We start from the raw sequence: 26,379 nt of genomic DNA, 5'->3' as shown, positions 1-26,379 counted from the left end.
CAATATAGCTCTTGTAGAATTGGAGAGGGCTGAGAAAAGCAGAGTTTCACCAGGTCTGCGGATGCATCCGACAGGAAATTACAGGCCTGTTTTAAGGTCGGTATTGAGGCCAGGATCTCCTCCCTTGGAGTCCCTGCCGCAAGGTGTTCTTCAAGCTGTGTTAGCCAGACTGACAGGGATCTGGAAGTCCAGGTACCGGCTATGCTGGGCCTAAGCATGGCTGTGTTTGTCTCCCATGCACGTTTTAACAGACCCTCGCTTTTTTTTTTTATCCATGGGATCTTTTAAGGGGCCCATGTCTTCGAAGGGAAGAGAAGTTTTTTTTTTGATATCCTGGCGACAGGCGCATCAATCTTAGGCATCTTTTCCCACAGTACTGAATCCTCCTCAGTAAATGGATATTTCCTTTTAAAGGAGGCAGGAATTAAATTCTTCTTCTCTGGATCCTTCCACCCCTTTTTAATCAACATCTTAATGTTACTATGTACAGGAAAGACCTTTCTTTTCTCAGCACAGCTGTGTGACCCCTAGACCCCCCCCTTCCCCAGGGGTGGTGGTGCTGCTGCTTGCTCCCCCCCACAACTTTTTTGGGGTGCAGGCATTTTTTTATTTATTTTTTGTGCATACGCTGACTGTGGCCGGCGCTCTTAGCGTCCGGCCACTGTTAGCGCATCGCACACCCCACCGCTGATCAACTTCGGACGGTTGATCAGCGGTTAAGATTAATTTTTTTACTTTATCACATTTCCCCCCCCTTTTTTTAGTTTTTTTTTTTCTGTTAGTCTTAGGGATAAGTCCGCGAACACCCGTACACCCACACGCAGACACACACTCCCCTATGGCCCGCCGGACGTTCTCGGCCGAGGAGGCATACTCCCAGCTTGCCTCCGAGAGTCCCAGTGAGGACGAGGATAACCCCACTTTCCTGTTGTCATCCGCATCCTCCTCATCATCTAGAGATGATGAGCCCCCAAGGCGGCGGAGACTGAGCCAGGCGGAGCAAGGGGACCGCCGTGCTAGGGACCCTGGGGTCCACACTAGTACGAGCAGCTCTGGGGCTCGTAATAGTTTTCCGGCCCACCAGTTAAATCCACTGGAGCACCCTGCTGGTGAACCTGTCTGGTGTACCCCAGAGCGATATGAGCCCGTGATTCCTGATTTTGTAGGCCAAATCAGGAATCCAGATTTCCACAGTGGGCTACACTGAATATGACTTTTGTCATTTTTTCAGTGACCCACTGGTAAATCAGATGGTGGAGCAGACGAACCTGTACGCCCAACAGTTCGTTGCTCAACACCCAGGCACCTTTTTGGCCAGGGCCGGTGGCTGGACGCCGGTCGGTGCAGCTGAAATGAGGACATTTTGGGGCCTCGTGCTGCATATGGGCCTGGTCAAGAAACCTAGTGTCAGGCATTACTGGAGTGGGGACGTCCTCTACCAGGCCCCACTTTACAGTACAGCCATGACACGCTCCCGGTTTGAGGCCATCCGGAAATGTCTGCATTATTCAGATAATGCAGCATGGCCCCCCCCAAGGTGATCCTGCCTATGACCGTCTGTATAAGATACGGCCGGTCATCGATCATTTTGGGGACAAATTTGTACAGGCCTATGTACCTGGAAGGGAGGTCGCGGTTGATGAGTCTCTCATTGCGTTCAAGGGGAAGACTCATTTTCCGCCAGTATGTGCCCTCCAAGCGGGCGAGGTATGGCATGAAGCTATACAAACTTTGAGAGAGTACCTCAGGGTACACTTACAAGTTTTGTGTATACGAGGGGCGAGATTCCTGTATTCAACACCCAGAATGTCCCCCCACTCTGGGTGTTAACGGGAAACTTGTGTGGGACCTTATGTACCCACTGCTAGATAAGGGTTGACACCTTTACGTGGATAACTTTTATACTAGTATCCCCTTGTTCCAGTCCCTTGCCGCCAGATCCACGTCCGCTTGTGGGACCGTGCGGAAAAATCAACGGGGCCTCCCTACCCACCCCCTCCAGGTACCTATCCCCAGGGGTGCGACCCGTGCCCTTACCAGTGAAAGCCTGTTGCTGGTCAGATATAAGGACGAGAGGGATGTCCTTGTACTGTCAACAATTCAAGGTAACGGCATCACCCCTGTCCCTGTGCGAGGTACCGCGGCAACGGTCCTCAAGCCAGATTGTATAGTCGACTACAAATCGGTATATCAGAGGAGTTGATCTCTCTGATCAAGTTCTCAAGCCATATAACGCCATGTGCAAAACCCAGTCATGGTACAAAAAAGTTGCGGTCTACTTGGTACAGGTTGCCTTGTACAACTTTTTTGTACTCTTATCTCAAAGCGCTGGCAACACAGGGACATTCCTTCAGTTCTATGAGGCAGTCCTCAAAGCCCTGATCTTTTTGGAAAGAGCAGGCCGGAGTACCTCGGGAACTGGAGGTGCCCGGATCGTCCCTGGCCAACACTTTCCAGGTGTGGTCCCCCATACTGGAAAGAAGGGACGAACACAAAAAAAGTGCAGAGTGTGTCGCAGGAGGGGGATACGGAAGGACACCACTACTCAGTGCGACACGTGCCCCGATCATCCGGGCCTCTACATTGACGGTTGCTTCAGGGAGTATCACTTCCATGGAGTACTAAATTTATATCCCAATTTAGCCACTGACATCAGATTAAAAAACTGGTTCTCAGACTTGACACCCAAAAAAAACTAAAATAATTTTTAAAAAAAAGTATACAAAAATTAGGTATCGCTGCGTTGGTAATCTCCTCGCCAAAAAAACTTGCATCAAAAAGGATAAAATAGTCTGAAAAACTAAATTGTAAAAAAAAAAAAGTAGACTTATTAGGTATCACCACGTCCGTAAGAATCTCCTCTATAAAAGTACCCCATGACCTAAACCCCCAGATCAACACGGAAAAAAAAAAGTGCCAAAACAGCTATTTTTGGCACTTTTCCATTTCAATCTGTTTTTTTCCCAGTAACAAAGCAAGGGTTAACCAAACAAAACTTAATATTTATAACCCTGATACTGCAGTTTACAGAAACGCCACATTTCTGGTCGTAAACTGCTGTATCACTAAAAGGCAGGGCGCAAAAGGAAAGGACCAACATGGTTTTTGGAACACCGATTTTGATGGCCGTTTGAATTGACACCATGTCCCTTTTGAAGCCCCCCTAGAGTAAAAACTCCACAAAAGGTGACCCATCTAAGAAACTACACCCCTCAAGGTATTCAAAACTGATTTTACAAAACTTTATTAACTCTTTAGGTGTTCAATAGTTAATGGCAAATGTAGATGAAATTTCAGAATTTCAATTTTTGGTAACCTTGCCTCACAAAAATGTAAGAGCAGCCAAAAATCATATGTACCCTAAAAATAATCCAACAAAACCGCCACCTTATCCCGTAGTTTCCAAAATGGGTTCACTTTTAGGGAGTTTCTACTCCAGGAGTGCATCGGGGGGGGGGGGGGGGTTTGAAACAGGACATGGTGTAAATAAACCGATCCATAAAAATCAGCCCTCCAAAAACCAAACTGCACACCTTTCCCTCTACGCCCCGCTGTGTGGCCGTACAGTAGTGTACGGCCACATATAGGGTGTTTCTGTAAACGACAGAGTCAGGGCAATAAAGATACACAGTCTTGTTTGGCTGTTAACCCTTGCTTTGTTAGTGTAAAAATTGAAAATTAGGCAAAAAAAATAATGACATTCAAATTTCATCCCCATTTGCCAGTAACTCTTGTGCAACACATAAAGGGTTAACAAAGTTTGTAAAATCTGTTTTGAATACCTTGATGGGTGTAGTTTCTAGAATGGGGTCATTTTTGGGTTGTTTCTATTATATAAGCCTCACAAAGTGACTTCAGACCTGAACTGGTCCCTAAAAACTGTTTTTTTGAAGATTTGCTTCCAAACTTCTAAGCCTTGTAACATCCCCAAAATATAAAATATCATTCCCAAAATGATGCAAACATGAAGTAGACATATGGGGAATGTAAAGTAAGAACTATGTTTGGAAGTATTACTATGTATTATAGAAGTAGAGAAATTGAAACTTGGAAATTAGCAATTTTTTGAAAATTTGGTATTTTTTTATAAATAAGATTTTTTTTTACTTCATTTTACGAGTGTCATGAGGTACAATATGTGACCAAAAAACAAAACAAACAAAAACTCAGAACGGCCTGGATAAGTCAAAGCGTTTTAAAGTTATCACCACTTAAAGTGACACTGGTCAGATTTGCAAAAAAATGGCCTGGTCCTTAAGGTGACATAAGGCTGTGTCCTTAAAGAGGACCTTTCACCTGGAAAAACATTGTGAACTAAGTATGCTGACATGGAGAGCGGCGCCCAGGGATCTCACTGCACTTATTATCCCTGGGCGCCGCTCAGTTCTCCAGTTATGCCCTCCGGTATCTTTGCTCTGTAAGTTATAGTAGGCGGTGTCTGCCCTTGTCCTGAGGGCGTCTCCTCCTAGGCTGCAGTGCTGGCCAATCGAAGGCGCACAGCTCACAGCCTGTAACTTACAGAGCGAGGATACCGGAGGTCATAACGGGAGAACGGAGCGGCGCCCAGTGACAATAGTAAGTGCAGTGAGATCCCCGGGCGCCGCTCTCCATGTCAGCATACTTAGTTCACAATGTTTTTCCAGGTGAAAGGTCCTCTTTAAGGAGTTAAATCTCATTTAGCCTGTCTTTCAGAAAAGTTTCTCCTGGGATTCAAACTCCGAGGCAAGGCATTTACCCACACAGCGAGAGATTATATATATATATATATATATATATATATATATATATATATATATATATATTCTACTGTAGGTAACTGATACCTAGTGTACATCCATACACATGACAGCTGCCCCAACACACCCAGTTCTGCTACATCCATACACAGTGTACTGGGGCAGCTGTCATGTGTATGGATGTACACTAGGTATCAAAGTTATCTACACGAGAAGTCTTATATTTATTTTTATTTTTTTAAGTAACTGGTTATACAGCTCTCATAGCCGTGTGGGTAAATGCCTTGCCTCTGATACAGAAGGTCATGGGTTTGAATCCCAGCATAAACTTTTCTGAAAGACAGGCTAAATAAGAACACGAGCACCAAATCTTCAACACAAGAGGCTGGTGGGAACACAGGCCGGAAGAGGCCTGTATTGCATCGCTGACATGCAAGTATAAAATATTTTTTTGTTTAAATACCGGACTGTTACTTTACTGCCACGGGGGAGGGGGGGCTATTGGTGCCATGATACTGGCACATTCGGGGGCAGGGGGAGAGGATGGCACTATGATATTAGCACATGGGGGGGCAAGAAATTGACATGAATCATGAGGGGCAGAAATGTGAAATGGGGGGGGGTGCCAAAATGTAGATTTGCTTGTGTTGATAAAAATACTTGCACCGGCCCTGACTTCGGGCACGCAATCCCGCGAGACCAGTGACCTCCAGAGGTGGGTCTCACAGGATCACGCTCCGAAGACACATGATCTTGGCAAGAGCCAAGGCAATGTGGACCTGGAGCACAGCGAGGAGCAGAACCTCGTGAGCACCCCTGGCAACCGCACTCTGACAACCTGCACTAGGGTGTCAGAGGCTGCAGGACAGTGACTGGCAGCAGGGTGACACTTGTGTACAAGGGTCAGGGCACACCTGCTGCTTGACTAGGGGGCTATAAATTCTGACTGGCACAGGGTGCCCAGCAGTGGCACATTGAGCCTAATAGGTGGCACAGACTGTCTAAAGGGTTATGAATGATACAGGGTGCAGGACAGTGCCAGACTGGCAGAGGGCACAAGGCAGCATACTGTTATGTTACCCTGGTGGCACAGGATTTCAGACAGTGGCTGAATGGTGCCTGGCAGTGAATAGGTAGCAGTGCTTGTGTTTGGTGTGCCAACCTGCTGAACAGCGCAGAGTGATTGGCATCACTGGGATGGTACTAGGTGACAGACAATGGCTGGATATTATATATACATACACACGACCATAGTCAGACTGGCACAGGGTACACAACCATAGTTAAATATTGCATGCAATAGGTGGCTGAAAAAGGGGCAGGTAAAAGGGTGTGGTCAAGAGGCGGCAAAATTAGCTTTTGCCTAGGGTGGCAAAAATCCTTGCACCAGCCCCGACTTGCCCTGTAAGGTAATATTTAAAATTTTAGGGCTCTGTTAGTGACTACACTATTAGCCAGCACTGCACCAGTGAGGGAAATAATGTGCTTTCCCCCATTCCCTTTAGAAGGGTCAGTTAAACAGGCTTAGACCTCGGTGCTTTTATCGATAGACAAATCCAAACAGGTAGATAAATCAAGAGCCACAACATGCAAATAACACTTTAATGCTGCAAAGTCAGTTACCAAAGAGAATATCCATGACAATATGCCATGTACAAGGCAATGTTGGAATTACAGCCATTTGTTAGATTTTTTTTGCAGGTTAACCTCCAAGCACCATGTCCTTCTGATATTACAAGAAGGTATGGGGATCACATTCGGGGAAGAGCAGCAGAAGGACGATGGAATCCCCCTCCTGAGAGGAGTTTACTTTGCCATGTACCACACTTCATTGTGGCGGTTGAAAAAGTCAAAAGGAGAATTGTAGCCAGCACGTATGAAGTATGTATCATCAAACTGCAGACCAAGGATCCTCAGGCTCTCTGCTAGGGCTTTAGCTTGCTCAGCATATGCTTCATTTAGGGCATATCCTCCAAAAGACCTATCAATGGAAAGTTCACATTAACATCCAACAGATAGAAAATGTACATATATAGTATACATTTTTTGGGGGGGGGGGGGGGGGGGGGGGGGTCAAGGGTGAATTTATCAAACTGGTGATGTACAACTGTTGCAATAGTCCATAGCAACCAGATTCCACCTTCTTTGGGAAAAAAGGGAAGATTGTTGCTATGGGCAACCAAGCCAATTTTACTTTACACCAGTCTGATAAGTCTCCCCTCAAAAACTTAGCTCTTCAGAGTAACTGCTGTATCCTTGCTCAGGAAATATTAAGACAGACTACACCTGCGTCTAAAGCCTGCGTCCAGGAGCAATTGCATTGTTGGCCATGCATTTGAATGGTGGAAACTCATGACAAACTTTACTAGCATTTAAGTGTAATTTTTGGTCTTACATCTTTTTAAATATGCTGCAGCTCATCTTTCAAGGGGGGGGGGGGCCCAGTGAGTGAAGATTCAGCATTGAAAATGCCATTTGGTGCAATTGTGCTAAAAACTGGTATACACATGCTTTGCATGTTTCAAGTCACAACTTAAAGATTAGAAAAATGAGGGTGTAGCTTAAATGCACCAGATATACCAGTACATTTTATGGAGTACAACTAAACCATCCTGTAGGTGTGTTACTGAAAGTCTAAAAGCAACACATTTTTCATATGACCATATGTGGTCATAAACGGCTGTTTGAGGAAACTGCAGTGCTCAGAAGGGAAGAAGCATATGAACTTTGTAACATGGAATTTGTTGTAATGGTATACGGGCCAAAATCCCATTAAGGATGGGTTCACACATTACCATTTCGCTGCCGATTTATGTGTGGCAAGTCTGCAGTGTTGTACAGTATCAGCAACATGGAAGCCAATTTGAGTTGCTATGCACATGCGGTGTAAGAAAATAGCAGAAGAGCTGCAGTATTTGAAAACTGTAGCATGCCAGTTTATACAGAGGATGTCACCCTTTTTAAAGCAGGGCATTTTCTGGCTTTTCCACCACAAAAACTGCCTACAGTGGAGTACAACTTGGCAGAAACACCAAAAACCACAGTGGAATTTACCATTGGATTTTTGGTCCCGTGTCCCTAGCACGCCTTATACTAACATCCTACATTTCCATTTTCTGTTAATGTAAAGGTTATGCATTGTGGTATGGGCTGTAGATTATATTGGTATTTTGGGGTACATATAACTGATTACTTTAAACATTTTGGTAAGTGAAGTGACAAACCATTTAGTAGTAATTTGCCTTGTTGTTCACTGCATGGGATAAGTAATGCGATCTTTTCATAGAAGAGATTACAGATGTGGCAATACCAGTTGTGTAGTTTATTTTTCATTTTTAAACAATTTTAGCAGAGTGGATATGGGCCAATTTAAACTTAAGACAAAAGACAGACAAAAGTAAAAAAAATGCTTTAAATTCAACTTTGAGGACCAACATACAACAATCCAATCATCTATTACAGTGGATTGTACTGTCAGTTTCAGGCTCATTTCACATTTAAGTCAGACATTCCTGGCAGGCAACAGCCTGCCAGAGATATCTGGATCTTGCATTGCCGGATACTAACAGATACCTGGCAAACATGCCGAAACAGCGCCTATTCTCAGCATATTTTCAAGGCCATGGCCAGATCTCTGCCAGTCACAAATATAGTTAATTCGGCCAGACAGCATGGCGGCAGCCTTGGATCCAGCCAGATGTGTCCAACACAAGTGCGAGACAGGCATTACTAACATTTGACCTGATTAGAACCTGCCATTATGGCAACCATCAGGACCTTGCAACTGCATCAGAGGCATGGTTGGCAGTTGAGGAAATTACTCTGTAAAGCTCATAGATAGAAACATAGAATGTGTCGTCAGATAAAAAACATTTGGCCCATCTAGTCAGCTACAGCTAGCACCACCATAACATTTATGGGGTTAAACTGTTACTTTTAGACAGTAGTAATAAACTTGCCCCACCATTTGACCAATAAAAAACCCACACAATAAATGCAGCAATATACAAGGGATCAAAAATATGGTTAATCTGGTATTTTAGAAGTTAAAAAAAGCCATACAATTAACGTGGGGGCCTTATACAGCACTTCGCCTTCAGCCATTTCCAAGGTCTGAGAAGTCATACCGTTGCGATGTGTCAGCATAAGACTGTCATTTTAGGCATAATCATGATATTCACACTTCTCCTGTAAAGGTGTAGGCCATAGTTTTTTTTTTTTTTTAAACGTTACTTGTTACAACAGAACAAATGGACCATGATCTGAACCAGTAGTGACTTACTTGACATATACAGAAGCTGCAGGATATGTATCCAGGTAAACTTCAGGGTCTGTAGGTCTTGGAGGATTCTCCACAGCATGTAGCACGAAGAAGGACATTGTGGCATTCTTAGTTGATGGTAGTTCTAGTGGCAAATACATTACCACAGGTACAGTCATACTCATCTTCAGCCCTATGGAAAGGAAGCAGACTGAAAAGTGAGACATTTCACAGACCCTGAATAGAACATGCATCAACAGTTGACCAAAAACACCTTCACTGGACAGCTAAATCTCAATACCTCTTGTATGAAGGATGTATTTTATGTACAGTACCTATTGCCATCCAGTAGTTGACTTGTAGAATAAGGGTTGGCAATACAGTAATGGCCAGACTGTGGGCAGTAGCCTTTAGGCGAGGCCAACATGGGGGTTGGTTCAGAGAGACCCTGAAGTTTAAGGAATGGGCAATTCAATTTCAGGGGCGCTAAATAGGCAAGGTTGGAGAATGGGCCATTTTGAAAAAAAAAAAAAAAAAAAGTCCCAGGTAAGTAGGGTGATAATTTCTCAAGGCAGCTATAGGAGGTCCTTGAAGTGAGATTCTCAGGTGGGGTATAATGGGAGGGCTACATGGTTGGGGCTGAACTCCCATGGTTGGAGGTCATCTGTGGTGCCTCCGAGCTGGCACTCTATAGCTGGAGGCAAGATGGTTCACCCCGGCGGGATAAGTCATTTGTTCAGGGCTTCAAGGACCTCCCCCTTTAAATTAGTACATGTTATATTACAGTTATGATATATATATATATATATATATATATATATATAATATAAAACTGCTGCTGTGGCCGACTTAATCCAATCTGGTGACCGTGTCTTATTGGGGTAAGTCAATTCCAGGACATGTGGTCTAGGGAGGCATGAGTTAACTCACCTTTTAACATCAAAGTATTAGAGGGGATTGTACAGCAGAAGGTAACAAATACCTCTGTCAAGTTCATGCTTTTGCTTGCACAAAATGAAAGGTTGCCTCAAGTAAGCACAAGGCCAGATTTCATTGTTATGATGACCAGTGTTAGAAAGCACAGCACGTGTTTGGATGTTTATCTTGTAAGTTATATGCATCTTTAAATAGTCAAATTCCAGCACTTTAGGCTATGTACATCTTAGGTCATTAAATTGGACTCATTTTAGGCTAAACACGTTTCCAATTGGTCTTTAAAAATATTTAGCTGCTGTCAAAGCTTTAACTGTCTAGCTGTGTGAATCCTACTTTCAACTAATAACCCTCATCTCTAAGTTACTAAAAGGTCAAACACTTAATTGAGCTATAGTGTGTTTAAGATCAGAGATAAGGATGCCATCAGCTGAGCTGCCTGATGGAACAGAGTTAAAATTCAGAGCCTGCTATTAGAGAATCTTAAGGGGTTCTCCAGGAATTAACATTAATATACTTTATCACTTCATTATAAAGATATTCCCAATTACCTTTAGTTATAATGGCACGTTTTGTCTGGGGATCAATCGGGAATAACAAAATGGCTTCTGTTCCATTAGTATACACAAAACCTGTCCTAATCACACAGGAGGACTGGTTACTTCAGAACACTGAGGTAAAGAGCTGCCTCATCCTCCTCCTCAACTACTTATGAGGGATTATGATCCTGAATACATCTGATAAGAACTTTATCTGAATCTCTGTAGGAATGGAGTTCATGAGTAGATGTGACTAATGAGCAGCAACACTTCTATGCAGTCTTCATTACCACAGTCCGTCCACTCTGTACTTCATGTCTCCTTATGAACTTTACTACAGAGCTTCAGCTGAAGATCATATTAAACTGTAGTCAGGATCATAATTCCCGACAAGCAGAGCAGAGAGGAGGATGAGGCAGCTCTTTACCCCAGTCTTCTAAACTAATCCTGTGCGATTAGGACAGGTTTTGTGAGTACTAACAGGATGGCGGCCATTGTTTCTCCTAATGATTGCTCCCTAGACAACACAAGCCATTATATCTAATGACAGGTATTTGCGAATATATTTATTATAAAGTACCCCAAAAAAGGTGCACATAGATTAAGCATGAAAATACAGGATCTACATAATGTATTACAGTAGTTTGATGTCCCAGAGACTAGTATACCCTGTTGTCACCTTACAGAACTAGGTGCCTTTTCTTATAGTTTTTAACTAATGGTTTTGTGCAAGTCAGAGCTGTCACCCAATTTGTTCTAACATAGTTTCAATCATTTGGATGGCAAGAATAGTGTTTACAAAACAGAGCCCCACAATATCCAAGTTAGCAGACAACGTACCTTCAGCATTGTCTCCAGAGATATATTTAAAGAGACGGTTGAAGCTGGTCACCATCCCCATGTCAAAAATGTACATGTCTAGTGGAGTAGTCACCCAATGAGTTGCTTCATACTGACGAAGTTCAAAGTCCTGAAAATGTGGGAGTTCAGATAAAATACAAGAAAGCAAGCAATTAGGTTGGCCAATTAAAAGGCAAGCAACTACTTTCATTTTGCATAAATTAATACATGCAGATATAAGAAAGCGTTAATTACTGCTACCGGTAATTGTTTTTCCCAATAGCCTCCACAACAGAACTCAGGAGGGTGTCCCCAACCCCAGGACAAGAAACCACATAGAAGCATAGGGTTTTAAAAGGCCTCCTCCCCTTACCTGGTTCAGTCAATGAGAAAGGACACGGAAGTCATGCAAGAGTAAAAATAAAGATACCAGTATGGGTAATAAACCATTTTCCCTGGCGCCTCCATAATGGCAGTCAAAGAAAGATTCAGAGGAAGGACTAGGGTGGAACAGCCAACAGAATCCAATAACCAAAAGACAAGTCCTGATTATGGAGAACATCCAGCTTATAATGGTTAAAGAATGTTATTGGGTTTGCCCACATAGCCACTCTGCAAATCTGGTCTAAGGAAACAGTTGGTCTGTGTAGGATGTAGAGAGAGCATGGGTAGAGTGGGGTTTTATCCCAGTTGGAAGTTGCAGATCTTTCTGGATATAGGAAAAATAAATCTCTGATCCTTCTGGCAATAGTTGATTTGCTTGCAGCTAGACCCTTATTAGGTCCTTGGTACTGGAGAAAAGGGATTCATTTTCTAAAACGGATTTTTAGGTATGTCAACACATCTTACATGCAGATTGTTGAATTTCTTTTTATCTGTAGAAGGAAAATGGGCAGAAGGACAGTAAAGATTTGTCACTGAAAATGAGAAGTTACTTTAGGGAGGAAAAGGACAATGTCTGGATGTGATAGGGAGATTTACATAAAGGCTTGAATCACGACAATTCTTCTGGCGGTTGTGATTGCCAGGAAAATGAAGATCTTAAATGCCACTAAAATTATTTGCCTTAAGTCCCAAAAGGTGGAATTATGGAATGCAAGGTAGGAAAATGCCCTATAGCTCCCTTCAAAAAAAAAAATAGTTTGATTAGCAGAGAACCAGCCAACTTGTGTCTGAAAGGCACAAAGGGCAGAAACCTTAACTTTGAGGGTAGTGGGGGGGGGTTAAAAATAAATAAATCACACATGTAGAATTAATGGAATCTGGTTGAAGTCAGTTGTCTGAAAAGGAATAAGTCTGTCCAGGTTCTTAAATAAATCCTACATGTTATTGATTTTTCACTTAGCAACATTGTGGATATTACTGCATCTGACAACCCCTTCTGTCTTAAGGCAAGGTGTTCACCTCCAGCATGTCAGGTGGAGTTTTTCCACTCTGGGATGGAATACAGGACCTTGATGAAGGTTTGGGACTGTTAGAAGTGTTTGACACTTCCGCAGATGGTTTCTTCTACTTAAGCTAAGATCTTGGCCAGAAAGGGGCTATGATTATGACTTACGCCTTCTCTTCTGCCACCTTCATGAGGGTCCTTTGGATCAGGACATAAAGCAGGTCTTTTGGTCATGGTTGAGAAAGCATCCACTATTTTTGGCTGTTCTGTTATGGACTATTGAAACAGTATGGATACTTGCTTGTTTTATACACTTGTGTTGCACTGCTCAGACACTGCTTAGTAGAAAAAAAATCCTGCTTCCTGGATGTACCACCAAGCATGCACACAGCTTTCCCACCATCTTGAAGACGGGAGGGGGAGCGCTTTCCAAAGCCCTAGGTACATGTCAGTGAGAGGGGGCTGCAGAGCTGCATTCCTACACAATTTAAGTCACCCTGATGGAAAGCATGTGTAAGATTAACCCATTGAATGCTTCCTATGGTTTCTCAGTAACCAATAAAAAAAAAAAAAAGCATTCCCCCCCTTTCAATATTTCTTGGCTCAGGTAGTCGGCCATTACATAGTCTACTCCTTTCACATAATCTGCTGTTAAGGATTTTAGGCTTCTTTGTTCCACCCCCCCCCCAAAAAAATAAATAATTCTGTATTAGATAAAGATGGGAGGCAACCAGGAAATAGTCTAGATATAGGATTAAAATTCCCTGCAGGTGAAGTTTTTTTAAAAACATTCTTGGAGCAGAAGAGTCCTAACAGAAGACCCCAAAACTGAGAAGCAGTTTATGTACATTGCAATCCTTAAATGTTTCTGGTGGTCTTGGAAAAAAGGGGATATGATAATATATGGTTACCATGGACCTTCAGGACACAACATTTTTTAGGGAGAAGGTTTATGGTAGCCAATACCCAGGGGGAGGCTCCAATCTCTTCCCAGGCCAGGGCAAACTCTTAACCTGCCTCCTACTTGGAAGCTGGCGTAATTCTGAAAATTCCTTTCCCGATTGAAGAGGAACCCTCTTCCTTAGATGGCAGTTTGCTCTTTTTATTTTGAAAGGAACATAAATCAAAAAATATATTTTTTTATGGGGTCAGAATATGGAGACTTAAACTTTTTCAAAGTTCCCACATAGGGAACACCATGAGGGCATAGCCCATGAGACTGTCAGAATTGCATGTTTTTTTCTTCAATTCCACCTAATTTGGAATTGCCCACTTGCCACCACATATGACAGTGTATTGGGGTTAGAAATTACAACTTGTCCTGCAAAAAACAAGCCCTCATATGGCTATGTGAACAGAAAAATAAAAATGTTATGGCTCACTGAAAAAAAATTAGAACGCCAAAGTAAAAAGCCTCCAGTATCCAGGGGGGGGGGGGGGGGGGTTTAGCAATTCAGACTGACAAAACACAGTGCAGTCTCATTAGGTTAACAGAGCAAGCTGTAGCCCGTACAGCCACGTAGCACTTAACCACATCATGTGGTCATAACCCAAGAAAACCTATACATTATTGCATGATCAATAAAAAAAAAATATGTCCCCCGATTTATCACTTCATAAACGCCGTGAACAAAGACCATTGGAAACCGATCAGAAGTTATGTATACTCTGACCAACAGGCTCCATGTAGTATCAAACAAAAAAGTACCACATTATGCAAAATAATGCAAATTTGTATTGCCCCAAATGCATTGTTTCTTGGACAATAAGACATTAAACCATTTGAGATGTTCTTTTCTCACAAAGGGGGCTCAATGCTCAGGAATGGTTGTGTAGCTTGGACAACTCCCTGGGGAGTCAGTGGCTGCCTGCCATATAGGTGCTGCACCCCAACACACAAGGGTCAGTTTCATAAAAACCTGATTTACCCATTAGTATATTTTTGAAGCGGCTGATCAGCAGGGCAGGATTAAGGGTTCCAGGAGTATGGGGGGGCAAAGTGGCATGATGTAAGTGTGCCGTGGCCCCTCCCACCCTCCTCCCGGCGATGCGAACGCAGACCTGACCTCGCTGCTCCAGTCCTGGCTTTGCGCAAGCATCCACTATAGCTGCACATTTCGGCAGCGATGCGGCGGACCGTGCTATCAAGAGGAGCGGGCAGAACAGAGGACCTGGGCGGGATAAAGGGTGAGTGGACGGAGCCTCTAGGTGCTGATTTTACACCCACATAGCACCTAGAGGCTCATTAGCATATTATAAAAGTGCTTTTTTTCTTTTCTTCACAAAAAAACGGCTGCAGGGAGAAAGGTAAAAAGCATACTGTTATGTAGTGCTGACATTAGCGCATCGCTAATGTCAGTCAGCTACATAACAGTATTTCTGGTGGTAGAAGCCCTTTAAATGCTTTGGATGTACTGTTCTCAAAAGTCATCTTCTGTAAAGTTCCCTTTTGAGTTCCATCCTGCTTGCCTCAGACTCAAGTTCCTCTATTACCACTATAGTAAATGGTTGTACCTCCAGACAAAAGGTACTGGTGTCACAACTTCGAGGGACCTTGCCACTGGCACATTAATACAGACCACCAAGGGCACCTCCAACCATCATCTGACCAGTGACCCTTACACCAGAGTGTGCCCCAGAGAATCTTTGTGCCGTTCTCCTTTTCACTTTATGCGAGCCTGCCCAGGGACGACATAACCGTGAGTAACCAGAACTGTATTTACCTCGGCCCACCTATCACTCACACTGTGACCTCACATAATTCCCCTGCAAGGTCTGGCATACCACAGCTGTAGAGTTAAAATATAGACTGTGGATCATTTTTACCATATAGAAAGACACTGCTGCTTAATCTTTTTTTTTTTTTTTTTATATCTAGTCTGTTGGTTTCTCTCCCCCCCCCCCCCCTCTCCTATACATCCAGGGTTGCTTCCTGATAATATAATGCCACCAAAAGGTACAAAATAGGAAGTCTCTGGGTGCAAGTGGAAGTAGTCCGATCTCAAAAATGGACAAATTCCTGAAACCACCACAATACAAGACTAGGACAAATCAAGGGTAATAAGGAAAATAAAGCAGACCTGATAGATCCACAAAATATATAGAGGAAGGTAGTGATAGAGAAGAGAAATAAGAACGCCCCAATGGAGGAGAGGATAGAAATGGTGGATAAGAAGCTGACAGATATCCTGAATGCCGTACAACTATCAAATCTAGAATTGGGAGGTCTGCAAAAATCTCTATAGTACAAGCAGACTTGTCTTTGATAGTGATGGACGAACATCTGCTGGGACGGTTCACAATCAAATGTTCGCAAACCGCAAGTTCGCGGCAGGTCCCATTCACTTTAATGGCAGGCGAACCTGAAAAACCTTCAGCTCATATTTGCAGCCAAGAGATAATTACTAGAAGTGCACAAATAGTCCCACAACATGCCCAGTGACAAACCAGATTTATTACTCGAATTTTCGATCTCCATTCATTTTTTTTTCCCAATACGAAATATCGGCAATATAATTTTAGCGTACGTGCAAATGTACTATAAAGTATATTGGTTTATAACACCCCGCTTCAAATCATTTTTTTGAGGGGACAACTGGTATATCACACCAGTAGAAATTATTTGTTCCAATAACGCTTGTCCCTCTATATAGCTGCAGTATCACAGCAGAACCGCACACACCTGCAGCACAATACAAATGCACTATTATACTTTCTAACATAGAAAGTATATTATAACATTATACAAGGAAGGCAATCCATTAGAATATATATGAAGATAAAACATAACCTTTAATAATTTTACCATGAGGGTCCATTCACACATCCATAAGTGTTTTGCGGATCTGCAAAACACAGACACAGGAAATGTGCATTCTGCAATTTGTGGACCGCACATCGCCGGCACTATAATAGAAAATGCCTAATCTTGTCTGCAATTGCGGACAAGAATAGGACATGTTATATTTCTTTTGCGGAAACTGAAGCACAGATACGGAAGTGGATCCACAAATGTGGATAGCACATTCTGGCCCCATTGAAAAATGAATGGGTCTGCACCCGTTCCACAAAATTGCTGAACGCATGCAGACCATATGTCCTACCACAATCTGGGGGGGGGTTCCAGTGCACATCGATGAATCCAGGAGGGGAAAGAAAAGAAAAGAAAAAAAAACAAAAAAAACACACACAACACACATCCATCCCTGGGCTAGATGTGGTATTGAGGGACAAGGTGGGCAAAGAACTGTCCCCGATATTGCCCTATGGGGGGGGGGGGGGGGGGGGGAAGGGGTGCTATTCTGGCCCTGATAGCCTAACCACAAACCACCCACCCTGATAAGAGCCATCACATCCAGAACCTTCCCCTATATAAAAAATGGCCCTAGTAAGCCCCTGACTTTCAGGTGATCACTATACAGATCTGTGTTTTTGACTCATTATAAGAGTATATTACAAGTATATCACACATTGATAGCACACCTATACTAGTCCATAAAATGACTTGTGGTCCAATTAGCTAGCGATGGTGTCCAAGAGCCTGTCCCTGCTCCACACAGCAACCTTTCCCAACACTGGCAAAACACTGAATGTAAAATGGCGGCCAGATCAAGTTTATTTATAAGGTAGGGGGTATGTCCATGTGCTGAAATGTCTCAATTGGCTGTCCTGTACCACCTGATGGATGTTTCAAAGTTCTTCACAATGTAAAAGAATATGGCGGGCACAAATTTCTCCATATGTTCGGCGAATCGCGAACACGCAAAGTTCCCCGCGAAATGACCACCGGGCGAACCGCAAGGCCATCTCTAGTCTTTGATCAAAGACAAGATGAATAAAGTACGTGAGAAAGTCAAGGATCTTCAGGTGATTACATGAGATTTAGAAGGAGGTGGATGGGATTAAGAATAGAATGGAGGTGATAGAAGAGAAATCAATACAGGAAAAAAAAAAAAAAAAAAAAAAAGTCACCAAAATGGAGGATAGATAATGCAGAGCGAATATACGCTTGGTTGGGTTCCCTGAAGGGGTTGAAAAAGACCCTAGTGGGTTTATCCAGCAAAGGCTACTGGAAGTGTTTGGCGCGGATCGATTTTCTATATGGTTTTCGGTGGAGAGTCCACCGGACACCAAACAGCTACCGGCTGGGAGCCCGCCAAGCGCAATCTTAGCTAAAATAAAATGCCTGGGATAGGGACATTATGAAAAATAAAAGAAATCTCCCGCCTTTAGAATGGAAGAAAAATAGAAATTTACCTGGATTACTCGAGGGCAACCCAAGCTAAATGTCGAGAATTTAGAGAGGTTAAGAAGAGAATGGCAGCAGCTAAGATCAAATACTCTTTGTTTTACCCCACTAAATTTAGAGTGATCCATCAGGAGCAAGCACATTTCTTCACTTAACCAGAGGAGGTCCGCGAGTGGTTGGATGGTAGGGGGGGATAGGCTCCTGATTATATAATTATGACGCAAGATTATATTCAATGGGGGGGGGGGGTGAAGTGGGGTTAGTGAACTGTTGGGTTTGTCTGACCAGGATGGGGAAGGGAGGGTAACTGGGTGGTGGGATGAGGTCTTGGTGGTCACTATGTGGTGCCCCTTTCTCCCCACTCCGTGGTGGGTTGCAGCAGATGCATTATTGAGCATAAAAAACACATGAATAGAATATTTTCGTGGACTATAAGGGGGATGGCCGAGAGCAAAATGGGTGGTCATGTTTGATGTAGTTGTGAGACATCTTCCCTCGATTATATATCTCCTTGAAACACATCTTACATATGAGAATATCAGTATCGCAAAAAGGAAATGGGCAAAATATGACTACCATACTTGCTGCTTGGCCTACTCACGGGGTGTTAGTGTGTCCACAGGAGCGTGGACTATATTCCAATTGCCCACAGAATTGATAGAGAAGGTAGATTTGTTTTTCTGCATTGTCAGTTAAACGGTACTGTTTGCATATTGGCATTTGTGTATGTTCCTCCACCCTTTTCTACAGTCAGGTCCATAAATATTGGGACAGACAATTCTAACATTTTTGGCTCTATACTCCACCATAGTGAATTTGAAATGAAACAAAGATGTGCTTTAACTTCAGACTGTCAGCTTTAATTTGACGGTATTTACATCAAAATAAGTTGAACGGTGTAGGAATTACAACAGTTTGCATATGTGCCTCCCACTTGTTAAGAGACCAAAAGTAACAGTACAATTGGCTTTTCAGCTGTTCCATGGCGAGGTGTGTGTTATTCCCTCATTATCCCAATTACAATGAGCAGATAAAAAGGTCCAGAGTTCATTTCAAGTGTGCTATTTGCATTTGGAATCTGTTGGGGGTCAACTCTAAGGATGAGATCCAAAGAGCTGTCACTATCAGTGAAGCAAGCCATCATTAGGCTGAAAAAACACAAACCCATCAGAGATAGCAAAAACATTAGGCATGGCCAAGACAGTTTGGAACATTAAGGCCTTATTCACACATCCGTTGTTTCTTTCCTGATCTGTTCCGTTTTTTGCGGAACAGATCTGGACCCATTCATTTTCAATGGGTCCTGAAAAAAAAAACGGACAGCTCAATGTCTGATTTTTTTTTCAGGACCAATTGAAAATGAATGGGTCCAGATCTGGTCCGCAAAAAACGGAACAGATCAGGAAAGAAACAACGAACGTGTGAATAAGGCTACTTCCACACTAGCATAGAGTTACGTCACAGGGGCTCTATACCGGAAAAGAACTGATCAGGCATATTCCCATGCATTCTGAATGGAGAGTAATCCGTTCAGGATGCATCAGGATGTCTTCAGTTCAGTCATTTTGACTGATCAGGCAAAAGAGAAAACCGTAGCATGCTACAGTTTTATCTCCGGCGAAAAAAACTGAAGACTTGCCTGAATGCCGGATCCGGCATTTTTTTCCATAGGAATGTATTAGTGCCGGATCCGGCATTCAAAATACTGGATCCGTCATTCCGGTCTGCACATGTGCAGACCTCTAAAAATGAGAAAAATAAATAAATACCTGATCTGTTTTGCCTGATGACACCGGAAAAACGGATCCGGTATTGCAATGCATTTTTCTGCCTGATCAGTCTGAAAAAAATGACATACGTTTGCCTGATCAGGCAGGCAGTTCAGGCAACGGAACTGCCTGCCGGAATCAAACAACGCAAGTGTGAAAGTACCCTCAGGCCTTAGAAAGAAGGAACGCACCGGTGAGCTCAGCAACACCCTTCACAACAGATGGCCAGATCAAGAACACTCTGCAGGAGGTAGGTGTATGTGTGTCAAAGTCAACAATCAAGTGAAGACTTCACCAGAGTGAATACAGAGGGTTCACCACAAGATGTAAACCATTGATGAGCCTCAAAAACAGCAAGGCCAGATTAGAGTTTGCCATACATCTAAAAAAGCCTTCACAGTTCTGGAACAACATCCTTTGGACAGATGAGACCAAGATCAACTTGTACCAGAATGATGGGAAGAGAAAAGTATGGAGAAGGAAAGGAACTGCTCATGATCCTAAGCATAGAAAGGAGAAAGGACAAAAAAACACAGCGCCTCATGTGTGGTACCTCCTTATAGGAAATATACAATTATGGTGCGTAATTCGCTTACCGGATTCTGTTGTGAACAGTCACAACAGCTAGATGTGCCTTAGCTGGTATATTTCCCCACCAGCATTAGGGGATGCCGTGCTGCTGCCTAGGTATTTTCCTGTCCAGATGGTTCCAGGGAAATAGATATGCAGAAATTCTTAAAATTATCAGACCACTATCCGGCGCTGCAGGCATAGAAGTCAGTCCTTGAGATGAATAAGATTCTTTTTATTATAGACTATAATAAAAAGAATCTTTATAATCTCAAGGACTGATTTCTATGCCTGCAGCGCCGGATAGTGGTCTGATAATTTTAAGAATTTCTGCATGATCCTAAGCATACCACCTCATCAGTGAAGCATGGAGGTGGTAGTGTCATGGCGTGGGCATGCATGGCTGACAATGGAACTGGTTCTCTTGTATTTATGGATGTTACTGCTGACAAAAGCAGCAGGATGAATTCTGAAGTGTCTCGGGCAATATTATCTGCCCACATTCAGCCAAATGCTTCAGAACTCATTGGACGGCACTTCACAGTGCAGATGGATAATGACCCAAAGCATACTGTAAGAGCAACCAAAGAGTTTTTTTAAGGGAAAGAAATGGAATGTTATGCAATGGCCAAGTCAATCATCTGACCTGAATCCGATTGAGCATGCATTTCACTCACTGAAGACAAAACTGAAGGGAAAATGCCCCAAGAACAAGCAGGAACTGAAGACAGTTGCAGTAGAGGCCTGGCAGAGCATCACCAGGGATGAAACCCAGCGTCTGGGGAGGTCTATGCGTTCCAGACTTCAGGCTGTAATTGACTGCAAAGGATTTGCAACCAAGTATTAAAAAGTGAAAGTTTGATTTATGATTATTATTCTGTCCAATTACTTTTGGTTCCTTAACAAGTGGGAGGCACATATGCAAACTGTTGTAATTCCTACACCGTTCACCTGATTTGGATGTAAATACCCTCAAATTAAGGCCTCTTTCACACGACCGTTGTGTGCACCCGTGGCCGTTGTGCTGTTTTCCGTTTTTTTTCGCGGACCCCATGACTTTCAATAGGTCCGTGGAAAAAACAGAAAATGCACCGTTTTGCAGCCGCATCCGAGATCAGTGTTTCCTGGCCACCAATGTTGTTAATGCTATAGAGGGAGGGGGGGGCCGATGGGGGGCGCACACTGTGCCACCAACGATTTATTACAATAGAGGGAGGAAGGGGGGGGGGGGGCGCACACTGTGCCACCAACGATTTATTACAATAGAGGGAGGAAGGGGGGGGCGCACACTCTGCCACCAACTAATTATTACAATAGAGGGAGGAAAGGGGGGGGGGGCCGCACTGGCCACCAATGATATTCAAACTGGGGAGGGGGGGGGGGGGGGGGTCTGCCCCCTGCTGCCTGGCAGCCCTGATCTCTTACAGGGGGATATGATAGTACAATTAACCCCTTCAGGTGCAGCACCTGAGGGGTTAATTGTGCTGATCACGGCCCCCTGTAAGAGATCGGATACTGCTAGGCAGCAGGGGGCAGTCATGTACACAGTTTGTAGTATATTCTAACTAGAAGCGTCCCCATCACCATGGGAACGCCTCTGTGTTAGAATATACTGTCGGAAATGAGGTTTCACGATCTAACTCATACGCGACAGTATATTCTAACATAGAGGCGTTCCCATGGTGATGGGGACGCTTCAAGTTAAAATATACCATCGGATTGGAGAAAACTCAGATGGTATAAAAGGGACTCCAGACTTTACATTGAAAGTCAATGGGGACGGATCCGTTTGAAATGGCACCATATTGTGTCAACGTCAAACGGATCCGTCCCCATTGACTTGCATTGTAATTCAGGACGGATCCGTTTGGCTCCGCACAGCCAGGCGGACACCAAAACGACTTTTTTTTCATGTCCGAGGATCCTCCAAAAATCAAGGAAGACCCACGGACAAAAAAAACTGTCACAGATCACGGAAAAACGGGACCCCGTTTTGCGGACCGTGAAAATATACTGTCGTGAGCAATAAGCCTAAAGCTGACAGTCTGCAGTTAAAGCACATCGTTTGTTTCATTTCAAATCTATTGTGGTGTACAGAGCCAAAAATGTTAGAATTGTGTCAATGTCCCAATATTTATGGACCTGACTGTTTTAGGTCATACTTGGCAGACTTTATTGGCTCTAGAGCAAGGTGTCTGAAGGTTCTCATTTATCCAGGTCATGGTATATCTGTAAAGAATAAATCAAGGCAACTGGACTTACTGTAGATTTCTTGAACATTTCACGCGTTCTTCCAACGAGCTTTCTCAATTCTGAGTGACTGTACAAGAGCAAGGTGCCCGGTTTTGTTTAACTGGGGACTTTAATGATGTAATGAACCTAGCGGAAGATATTTTCCAAGGATCATGTATATAAAGCAAATAAGGATAAACTAACACTGCTAAGGGTCTGCCGGGAAATGGAATTGACAGACATTTGTATGAAGAAAAAAAAAAAAATATATATATATATATATATATATATATATATATATATATATATATATATATATATATATATATATTTTTGGGAGCGTGAAGGGAAACTCATGAAAACTTAGGGAGAACATAAACACCATGGAGTTGCTTCCCTTAATGTTTAACCCCTGATCCCCAATGCTGCAGAGCACCAGTGCTAACCACTTAGCCACCACGCTGCCTACACTATGGATAGTTTCAGACAAGGGTGTTCATTGCAGAAAACACTCCATGTAAGCATCATTCCCTGGCCTGAACACCGCTTTTGGGACAGACACCAAGGCATTATAGCAAGTGCTCAACTACCATAGTGGCAGACCATGTGCCAACTATAGAGCCCAGTTGGGATCATCCCCTCTTCTACTGGGGGTAAAAACTTGGCCAGGACTCTACCCTCTAAAGCAGGCATTCTCAACCTGCAGCCCTCCAGCTGTTGTAAAACTACAACTCCCACAATGCCCTGCTGTAGGCTGTTTGGGCATGCTGGGAGTTGTAGTTTTGAAACAGCTGGAGGGCCGCAGGTTGAGCATGCCTGTGACTAAAGGAACGACTTTTAGCAAATGAGGCAGTAAAAAAACCACACACACACCTAAAGTTATAGGGATATTACAGATATCAAGTGATATTTTGAATCAGGAAAAATTATTCCAACAAACTAAACTGATTTCTATTACTCTGAAGTTTGAGCCAAAAGTGTTCATCAGACATCACATAATCAGCATTATTGAGGTTCCACAGACTCCAGGAGAGCAGATCTGCCTAGACCTTCTGCCAGAGTACAAGCACCACTGCAATAACAGGCAGATTCTCTGTTCTAGAGAGATTTGCCACCCAGACATGCAGTAGCAACCATACTGGGGGAGATTTACCAAGACTGGCTTAGTTGCCCATAGCAACCAGTCAGATTCCAACTTAAATTTTCCAAAGGAGCTCTGAAAAATAGAAGGTGGAGTCTGATTGGTTGCTATTGGCAACTAACCCAGTTTTCCATGACACCAGTTCTGATTAGGCTCGGTGGGAGCGACTTCTTTCCCAGTTAGATAGACTAGGACAGAACAAGATATTTTACCAGTTGATGGAAAAGAACTGGTCATTTTACAACATTAATAAGTGAATGGGCAACAATAAATCATTACACATGATGGCTCCAGATCTGAACAAAGAATAAACCATAAAATCTGCCCCACTACACCCACAGCCCCTTCCCCGTACTTACAAAATATTGTTTCACCAGCCGGTACTTTGGACAATCATAATGGCCACAGAATGGAGGCAACTTATTCTGACTGGAGACATCAGACGCCTGCACTGCAATCCCCAGTACAGAGAGCAGCCCCAGCAGAAGTCTTCTCCTCATCTCCATGGCTGGATGTGTCTGTGGGGGAGCTCAGCTGCTGATATAGGAGGTGGATATGGGTGGAGCAGAGAACTCGTTTAACTTTCCCAATCAGCAAGTTAAAGTAAGGTTAGGACTACATGGCGACATTTGTTACACGACAATAGGGGTATAACAACATTGTGACATGTATTGTAAGGATAGTCTTCAGTGTCGCAGTGCAACTTGGATGGATTTTTGGCGACTGTCATGTTGCAGTATGTCGCATATCACAGTACGACACCACAGATTATCATTACAATAAATGTCATGCAACATGAATGTCGCACGACACATGTCGCAGTGTAGCTGTAGCCCAAGGGCTTGGCTACACAACAACATTTGTTACATGACATTTTTTATAGTCAGCAGTGTCACTGCGACATGCTGAGACTGCGTGCAACTCACACACAAACTTGGTTGCGTCGCAGCATGACTATCATTCCAAAAAATGTTGCAGGACGGTGCTGCGACATACTGTAAATGCCACAGTGTAGCTGTATCCCAGGTTACAATACAAATTTTTGTAGCGCAACTGATTGATTTTAACCGTTGAATGACAGCTGCAGTCCACAAGATTGCATTCAACTAAACGCATTCACTAGGACTGCAGCTGTCATTCAATAGTTAAAATCAATCAGCCGCGCTTCAAAAAGTCGCAGTGTAGCCCAGGCCTTACGCACGGATTCCAGATGATATATCATCAGTATTGTCTCCAGTATTGCTTCAGTATTTCATGAGGATATATATGCGTATTCCTTCCTCCCTGCATTTTTGATGCACTCCCATAGCCTGCAATGGCCGTACTTGGAAACAAATACGCAAAAAACTCGGAAATGCTGCAGATTTCACATACTGACAGAAATCATACTCCCACTTGAATAGCCCTATTGATTAATATAACAGCAGCTTCTGGTACATAAAATCCAGGCCATATATACGGATTGCAAATACGGTTGTGTGAAAGCGGACTAATTCAGAGCCAGAATGCGGACAGATTTCAGTATGCTCGTGTGAAAGCGGACTTTTTGGCGTAAAAGAAAACAGGCGTATTAACAAGACATGTCTTTAATTTGCGCCTCATTTATTATCCCTTAGGCCTCCTGCACACGAACGTATTTTTTTGCGGTCCGCAAAAACGGGTCCCGTTTTTCCGTGATCCGTGACCGTTTTTTCGTCCGTGGGTCTTCCTTGATTTTTGGAGGATCCACGGACATGAAAAAAAAGTCGTTTTGGTGTCCGCCTGGCCGTGCGGAGCCAAACGGATCCGTCCTGAATTACAATGCAAGTCAATGGGGACGGATCCGTTTGAAGTTGACACAATATGGTGCCATTTCAAACGGATCCGTCCCCATTGACTTTCAATGTAAAGTCTGGAGTCCCTTTTATACCATCGGATCGGAGTTTTCTCCAATCCGATGGTATATTTTAACTTGAAGCGTCCCCATCACCATGGGAACGCCTCTATGTTAGAATATACTGTCGGATATGAGTTAGATCGTGAAACCTCATTTCCGACAGTATATTCTAACACAGAGGCGTTCCCATGGTGATGGGGACGCTTCTAGTTAGAATATACTACAAACTGTGTACATGACTGCCCCCTGCTGCCTAGCAGCATCCGATCTCTTACAGGGGGCCGTGATCAGCACAATTAACCCCTCAGGTGCCGCACCTGAAGGGGTTAATTGTACTATCATATCCCCCTGTAAGAGATCAGGGCTGCCAGGCAGCAGGGGGCAGACCCCCCCCCCCCCCCCCCCAGTTTGAATATCATTGGTGGCCAGTGCGGCCCCCCCCCCCCCTTCCTCCCTCTATTGTAATAATTCGTTGGTGGCACAGTGTCCCCCCCCCACCCCCCCTTCCTCCCTCTATTGTAATAATTCGTTGGTGGCACAGAGTGCCCCCCCCGCCCCCCCCCCCCTTCCTCCCTCTATTGTAATAATTTGTTGGTGGCACAGTGTGCGCCCCCCCCCTTCCTCCCTCTATTGTAATAAATCATGGGTGGCACAGTGTGCGCCCCCCATTGCCCCCCCCTCCCTCTATAGCATTAACAACATTGGTGGCCAGTGTGCGCCCTCCCCTCTCCCCCCCCCCCCCCCGATCATTGGTGGCAGCGGGTTACTAGCAATAGTACAATATTAAAAGATTCATACTTACCTGGGAGCTGCGATGTTCGTGTCCGGCCGGGAGCTCCTCCTA

General features: G+C 43.7%; 1 protein-coding gene across 1 annotated transcript; it reads right to left on the bottom strand.

Annotated features, from left to right (window-relative positions):
• Window positions 1-6,542: 6,542 nt before the first annotated feature.
• LOC120998833 (heme-binding protein 2-like) lies at window positions 6,543-24,221 on the bottom strand. The gene is made up of 4 exons (XM_040429683.1): window positions 24,019-24,221; window positions 11,310-11,439; window positions 9,019-9,190; window positions 6,543-6,717 (listed from the first exon to the last, which is right to left on the bottom strand). Exons 1-4 carry the CDS (start codon window positions 24,163-24,165, stop codon window positions 6,543-6,545), a joined length of 624 nt encoding a protein of 207 aa, XP_040285617.1. The 5' UTR covers window positions 24,166-24,221.
• Window positions 24,222-26,379: the final 2,158 nt, after the last annotated feature.

The sequence above is a fragment of the Bufo bufo genome, chromosome 4, assembly GCF_905171765.1.
Source record: "Bufo bufo chromosome 4, aBufBuf1.1, whole genome shotgun sequence".
In the NCBI taxonomy this organism is placed as follows: Eukaryota; Metazoa; Chordata; class Amphibia; order Anura; family Bufonidae; genus Bufo; species Bufo bufo.
The sequence above is the reverse complement of the archived record's forward strand: the minus strand, read 5'-3'. Positions and strand labels throughout refer to the sequence as shown.